At 36.3% G+C, this 7,224-nt stretch overlaps 2 protein-coding genes across 2 annotated transcripts; one reads left to right on the forward strand and one right to left on the reverse strand.

The window, feature by feature from the left end:
* The first annotated feature begins 411 nt into the window (after positions 1-411).
* Positions 412-2,720, forward strand: LOC116127823 (pentatricopeptide repeat-containing protein At3g49240, mitochondrial-like). The gene has a single exon (XM_031413487.1). The coding sequence runs from the start codon at positions 466-468 to the stop codon at positions 2,380-2,382; it is 1,917 nt and encodes a 638-aa protein (XP_031269347.1). The 5' UTR covers positions 412-465; the 3' UTR covers positions 2,383-2,720.
* Positions 2,721-3,026: 306 nt separating this feature from the next.
* LOC116127825 (E3 ubiquitin-protein ligase SINAT5-like) lies at positions 3,027-6,419 on the reverse strand. Its single transcript, XM_031413489.1, has 3 exons — positions 5,955-6,419; positions 4,107-4,493; positions 3,027-3,564 (listed from the first exon to the last, which is right to left on the reverse strand). The coding sequence occupies exons 1-3, from the start codon at positions 6,213-6,215 to the stop codon at positions 3,202-3,204; spliced, it is 1,011 nt and encodes a 336-aa protein (XP_031269349.1). The 5' UTR covers positions 6,216-6,419; the 3' UTR covers positions 3,027-3,201.
* Between the last annotated feature and the right edge of the window lie 805 nt (positions 6,420-7,224).

Genomic DNA, 7,224 nt, shown 5'->3' on the forward strand with positions numbered 1-7,224 from the left:
GGATACTGATAAATTATATGGGGGCTAAAAAAATGACTTCCCCCTAAAAGAAACACCCATAAGCTAAATAAGCCATATAAATTTTGAGTGGTGTTATTTAAGTTTCAAATATATTATTGTTTATTCCAAATATAATATTCAATTGGTGTTCTCCGAATGTGATTATTGAAAAGCATTGGAATGGGAGACTCTAGGTTATTTGAATTGATTTTTATATGGTTTCCCCTTTTCATGTTCTCTTAATCTTAAGAAATGGCATCAAACCGAAAGCCATCTAAGTAATCCCGGCCCAACATCGCATGAGGCTTGGCCTCATTACTCATTTAACAATCCATAAAGGCCCAACGCACCCGTATCCCAAAACGTCAACGTCTTATTCTTCCTCTCCCTCTAAACCCTTTTAGAACCCTATCTACGCTTCACCAAAACAAATTGCTCAAATCAAAACCCTAAAGATCAAAATCAATGGCTCTCTCCAAACTCACCTTCCTCACCCATCTCAAAACCCTAACCACTCCTCGCTACCACCGCCACCCGCCGCCGTTCATCACCTTCCGTTTCCTCTCCTTCGCTACTCCCGAAGAAGCCGCCGCCGAGCGTCGCCGTCGCAAACGCCGTCTCCGCATCGAACCCCCTCTTTCCTCTCTCCACCGCTCCCAGCAACCACAACAACAACTACCCCCAAAACCCATCCAAAACCCCAACGCCCCGAAACTCCCCGAAACCCTCGCCGCTGTCTCCGGCAACCGTCTCAACCTACACAACCGGATCTTAACTCTCATTCGCCAAAACGACCTCGAAGAAGCCGCACTCTTCACGCGACATTCCGTGTACTCCAATTGCCGTCCGACGATTTTCACCGTTAACGCAGTTATGACGGCGCAGCTCCGTCAGTCAAAGTACTCTGACCTTTTATCTCTTCATAGGTTCATAACTCAAGCGGGTGTGGCCCCAAATGTTATTACTTATAATCTTTTGTTTCAAACTTATTTAGATTGTAAAAAACCTGACACTGCACTCGAACATTACAAGCAGTTTATAAATGATGCCCCTTTTAATCCGTCACCAACGACTTATCGGATTTTAATTAAGGGTTTGGTGGATAATGGGAAACTTGAGAAGGCCATGGAATTGAAGGAGGAGATGTTAGCTAAGGGTCTTGTGGCAGACCCTGTTGTTTATAGTTATTTGATGATGGGTTGTGTTAGGAATGATGATTCGGACGGGGTTTTCAGGCTTTATGAGGAGTTGAAGGAGAAATTGGGAGGTGTTGTGAGTGATGGGGTTGTGTATGGGAGCTTGATTAAGGGTTATTTTATGAAGGGTATGGAGGAGGAGGCAATGTCATGTTATAACGAGGCTGTGGGGGAGAATTCGAGTGTAAAAATGAGCGCGGTTGCGTATAATAATGTGCTTGATGCTTTGTGTAAGAATGGGAAGTTTGATGAGGCTTTGAAGTTGTTTGATAGGATGATTGGTGAGCATAATCCACCTAAGAGGTTGGCAGTGAATTTGGGGAGTTTTAATGTGATGGCTGATGGGTATTGCGCGGAAGGGAGGTTTGAGGAGGCTATTGAGGTATTTAGGAAGATGGGTGAATATAGGTGCAGTCCTGATACGTTGTCGTTTAATAATTTGATTGATCAGTTGTGTAAGAATGGAATGTTGGGTGAGGCGGAAAAGCTCTATGGAGAAATGGGGCAGAAGGGGGTGAATCCTGATGAGTATACTTATGGTGTTCTGATGGATACTTGTTTTAAAGAGGATAGGGTTGATGATGGGGCAGCATACTTTAGGAAGATGATTGAGACAGGTTTGAGGCCTAACTTGGCTGTTTATAACAGATTGGTTGATCAGTTGGTTAAAGTGGGGAATATTGATGAGGCAAAGTCGTTTTTTGATATAATGGTGAAGAAGCTGAAGATGGATGATGCAAGTTACAAGTTTATTATGAAGGCATTGAGTGATGATGGCAAATTGGATGACATGCTTAAGGTTGTAGATGAAATGTTGGATGATAATGGGATTGAGTTTGATGAGGATTTCCAGGAATTTGTGAAAGGGGAATTGGGGAAGGAAGGTAGAGAAGAGGATTTGGTGAAGCTTATGGAGGAGAAGGAAAGGCTGAAGGCTGAAGCCAAGGCTAAAGAAGCAGAAGCTGCGGAAGCAGCTAAGAAGAGTGCAAGTGCTGCCATATCTTCTTTAATTCCATCAAAACTGTTTGGTAAGAAAGAAGGTGGAGCGGAGAACCCCGAAAATGCTAATGCAGTTGAGGCTTCTTCTGCTGACTCCATCGGTGAAACAGAAGCTGGGAAAGAAGAGAATGTTGAAGAAGCTACTGCTATAGAGGCTGATTTGGCAAACTCGGAAGATCAATTGTGAGAATTCGGCAGAAGTAGATGGTAAAAATGATGGTGAAAGTGGGCAGGTAACAGCATGAATGTATTGATGGGAAATGGTAATATTTGTGTTCCATCTTTTGATTGAAAAAATAGATAAGGAGCATGAACCCAATGATTCTTCTTCTCTAGTTAATGTATACCGTGTTATTAGGAATGCATTAAACTTGGAGGGTTCATTTAATTGTTCTTGAGGTTGGCACAAATCTATTATTCTGCATTGCAGCACTTTTATTTATTGAACTTCCTGAATGAAAGCAGGTACTTAAACCATGATAACAGCTATTTCTGCTAATATGCTTTTTCTGTTGTAGCCAGATGGAAATTCAAGACCATGATATTTAATAAGTTGAACTGACATTTGAAATCAGTAAGCATTGAAAGTTGGCTTTTGCCTTGTTAAACAAAGAGGATGCAGCAATTGATGCTTATGTTCCATTAGTCCTATTACATTAGTTTGAGCATTGTCAATCTGGTTTGTTCTGGAAGATCTGTAATCTGTTTACCTGGCTCAGCTTTGCCAATTTAGTTCTTCGGCTCTATTATGTTTTCACGGTTATGGTTTAAGTATTGTCCTATCAGGGAAAATGATAACTTAAAGATGAGGATTATAAATGCACAACAACGTAGATGAAGTGATTTTATCATTCATTAAATAAGAAAAATCTGATTCTTATACAATTTACTGAAGTTGAAATGCACAAGCCCTCAATTCCATTACAACACACCCAGGAAATGTTGGCAAAGCTCAAAACAACAGAAAATGTACCAAACAAATGGAAATGTATACAAAATCACCCTCTCAGCTACATAGGTTTGGTATGCACACTCCAGCATCTGGATTCTGCTGTTCCTTCCATATTCTCCCAGTAACTCTTAGTTTCAGCTCTTTTCTGTCACCACCAGAGAAGAAAAGTGCCATGTTCCGTTGGATGATGAGACCATCATGGCTGTCCCTAACCTTCCGGTGGCAATCCCGGATACTTCGAGGCGTACCCTCCCAAATGAGCTTCCTGCCATTTGCTCCAACCTCTAGGCTGTAGCTGTAGTTCCGAGCCTCACTTTCATCACCCATAAAACGGAGGAATGCCATATACACGGGAGCTGTTCCAAGCTGGAAGGCTTCGAAGTGAAGGCAGAAGTATTGACCGAAACAATGGAAAACCTGACCAAAGAAAAAATAATAAAAGCAAAGAGTTCAGTGAGAAACTTTGGGTGTTCTCACTCCTAGTCACAAGAAACCTGTCTGAAATATAATATAGTTGATCCATCCACATCCTCAGGTAGGCCACAAATTGTCTCATGAAAACAAATTCAAGCAATTTTGCCCAGTGAATCCCATGATAAGATTGGACTTTATTCCTTCCACCAATATAAAGCCAGAAAATTTATGAACAAAATACCTTATTCCAACAAATAGGAAACACAATCATGAGTGGGAATGCACAAACTATTGTAGTTCTAACTGGGCAAACACAATGTGGATCCCTCGGAATATAATTGTGCCTTTGGTTCTTAACAGATTTACAGGAGGCGGCACCCATATTGTATAGAGAGTTTGATCAAAGAAGTTTTACATTAAAGATTTAGATAGTAATTTACGATTTAAAAAAGATTAAATAATATAGTTATTGTTCGACCAGGAACTATCATATTCATATTCTTGGTGTAGAACTAATTAATGAATCTTAAATCAGATACACTTACTGTTAGCATCCAAGTTGCATTCTCTACTTCACGGGGATTAGATTTCACATAGCGATGGTTGAATGTGCATCCTGTGTGCATATCCACTTTGTGATCATCCCTCAAATGGGCAACCAGGTATGGGATGTCACCAACAACAGAGCAATCTGATCCGGCATATGGGCAATTATATGGTCTGAAGGTGCACATAGCCTCATGCTTAAGTTTACTGTAATATGGAAATATCTCTGGGCATCCCAAGGAGTAATATTTGCAGGGCAGTTCAAGTGACTCAGCTACCTTCTCCAATGCTAAACACCTAATATCTCCAAGCTCCTGTCTACAAGTGGGGCACCGGTTGTGTACCCTTGTTTTACAGGTGGAACATAGTGTGTGTCCATTGTGGCACTGCAAAAAAGAAACAGTGTAATCGCAGCTCATCATCTAACATTCATTGAACTAATATAAATTTCTATAAAATTTGGAATCCATAAGACAATCTTTTCTTCTTCTTTCAACACTGCTGCGGACATAGGAGCTAAGACAAATATTTTCTTTACCATCAAGATTACTATGAATATTCAGAAAGAGACAAGTTATAAGATACAAGGAGATAGCAGAAAAGACTGAGAAAATCAAAGGGGAAAATTACTTTACAGACGCCAAGGCTTTGTAGGCCATGAAAATGCAATAAGGTGCAAGTCATCTTAATCCTCCAATACAAAATTACATATTTATTTCAAAAAGAAATTCATTATATCATAAATACTTTACAGTAAATATTTTTTAATCTGAAGAACATTGACCTCTGGGTTTAAGTTACACATCAAGAAAAGAAATAGCTCAAATAGGAAATTCTGCTTTAATGTCAAAACATCTCAATTCAAGCCAAAAATAAAAAATAAAAATCTATATGCAAAGAATGATAGTCATCATTAACCCTATCACATATAACCAATCTAAATCCTCAACAACATTGAATCATACACAGGTATATAAAAGGAGACAATCAGCATAAATACTACATTAAATACTTATTTTCAATGGATAGTTACCTACACGATTAGTTACTTGTCTGTCCCGTTTCCTTTAACAAAAATCAACAGAAATACAAAAAACAGTAGAAAGAATGACTTCAGTGAATGTATTCCAGCAATAATCTGCCTGGATTAGCAAATAGAACAAAAGAAATGACAAATATGATTTTGAAAATATCCATAACTGATTACTTTAGTTGCACAATTGACATGTGGTCCTGGTCATTACTGAATTAAACAGAAAAATTAAATTTGCATTTAAATCTGTGAACAAGTTTAAACTCTTTAATTGACATTAACAAAATAAGGACTTTGGAATCAAAGCATCCCTAGCCAAGCTTATAGATCATCATATAAATTGACACATTGAATATGGAATCTTTATCTGAATCATCTCTAAATTTATGAAAAATTTTGTTGCAACCAAATAAAGCAACACAAATTTGTTATAAAATAGAACCAAAAATTCCCAAATGGAATTCCATCTACCAACATTCTCAATACAACCTTATAAGCAAAATTCATCTCAAGCTCCACCATGAAAATTAAAAAGAACACCTTCAAAATGATAATACCAACTCCAAATCCACAACTTTTTACCCAATTCAAGTCTCAATTTTGACAATCCTACATTCAACAACCCAACAAATCAAACACATCAAAAACAAAAACCCAATAAAAAAGCAATCTCAAAATAAAATCTTCACAACAACCATTTCAAAAAATTTCGCCTTGAATCCAAAAACCAACACACATGCAAATCAAATCAACAATGCCAATAAAACCCAGTTCACAAAAACCTCAAAACGCATCAAAATGAACAAATCTATACCTGATGGATTGGTGGGTACATGGAATTTGTACAAACGGGACATTCAAGCAATTCATGAACACTAGTGGCAGGGGCAATTGCAGTTGGACCCACAATGCTATTTATGGAATTGGTATTGTTATTGGTGTTGTTGATTGCATTGTGAGGCTTTGATGATGGAAATTGATGGTGATGATGATGATGAAGATTATTGTGGTGATGGATCTCGTCCTCATCAATTCCATCTGTTGATGCCACACACTCAATACTATCCAGTTCCATTAATCTTAAAACCTAAAAAGCTTTAATGGGTTTCTTTTTTTGGTGGAGTTCTTCTCTCTTCTTCTATCAAGTTTCTTCCTTTCTATCAATTTTTGTACAAGTAGAAGAAGAGAGAAAATGGGATTTTTTTTTCTCGCAAACCAAACAACCCTTTCTCTCTTTTTAGAAAAAGAGGTTCCTTTCTTGTCTCCAATAATTTTTCATTTTTTAATACAAATTTTTTTTGGTATTTCTCTGTTAGAACATTTTTTTGTGAAGTGTGAGAAAGATATATGTGCGGATCACCGTTCGTTTTCTGAAAGGAGTTGAGTTTTTTATCCAACGGTTGTCAGGTTTTCAATTTTTTTATTTTATTTTGAGTTTTATTATGATTTATTATTAATATAAAAATAAAGATAATCTTTAATTTCACAAAAGTATGATAAAATTCCCAAAAACTTTTTAAGAGTAACATAAATCTCCCGGTTACTAAATTTTAGGTGTTAAAATTAATGGTACGAGGGTAATATAGTAATATTTACTAATACATTACATTGTAAATTTTAACAACTCATTAAGGTAAGTTTTTTTTGTTTTTTTTTTTAATTTTAGAAACTTAAAGACATATTATTATTATATCATTATCTCTAGTAATTTTTTTTTTATATTCAATATAATATTCAAGAATTTTTTCCATAATTAAAAATTATAAGACCTTTTGAACTAGTTAATCTTTTTTCAATTCTTATATTAGTTGTTACAATTGTATTCAAAACTAATTTCAAATATTTTTTAATTAAATTTTCTATTTCAAATTTTGGATAATTTCATTTACTCCATAAAATTATCAAGTCATCAGTTTTAACAATTTTCAAAAGAGTAGTGCCTTTTACTAGACCCCAATTCTAAATTTACCGGTTAAGATTTTTAAATCTATATAAATGTCTAAATAAAACCCACCTATTTACAAATCAGCCATTTTATTTATATTTCCACTACATATATTATAACCTATCAATTATTTATTTTC

Source organism: Pistacia vera, unplaced genomic scaffold (assembly GCF_008641045.1).
Source record: "Pistacia vera cultivar Batoury unplaced genomic scaffold, PisVer_v2 Contig195, whole genome shotgun sequence".
In the NCBI taxonomy this organism is placed as follows: domain Eukaryota; kingdom Viridiplantae; phylum Streptophyta; class Magnoliopsida; order Sapindales; family Anacardiaceae; genus Pistacia; species Pistacia vera.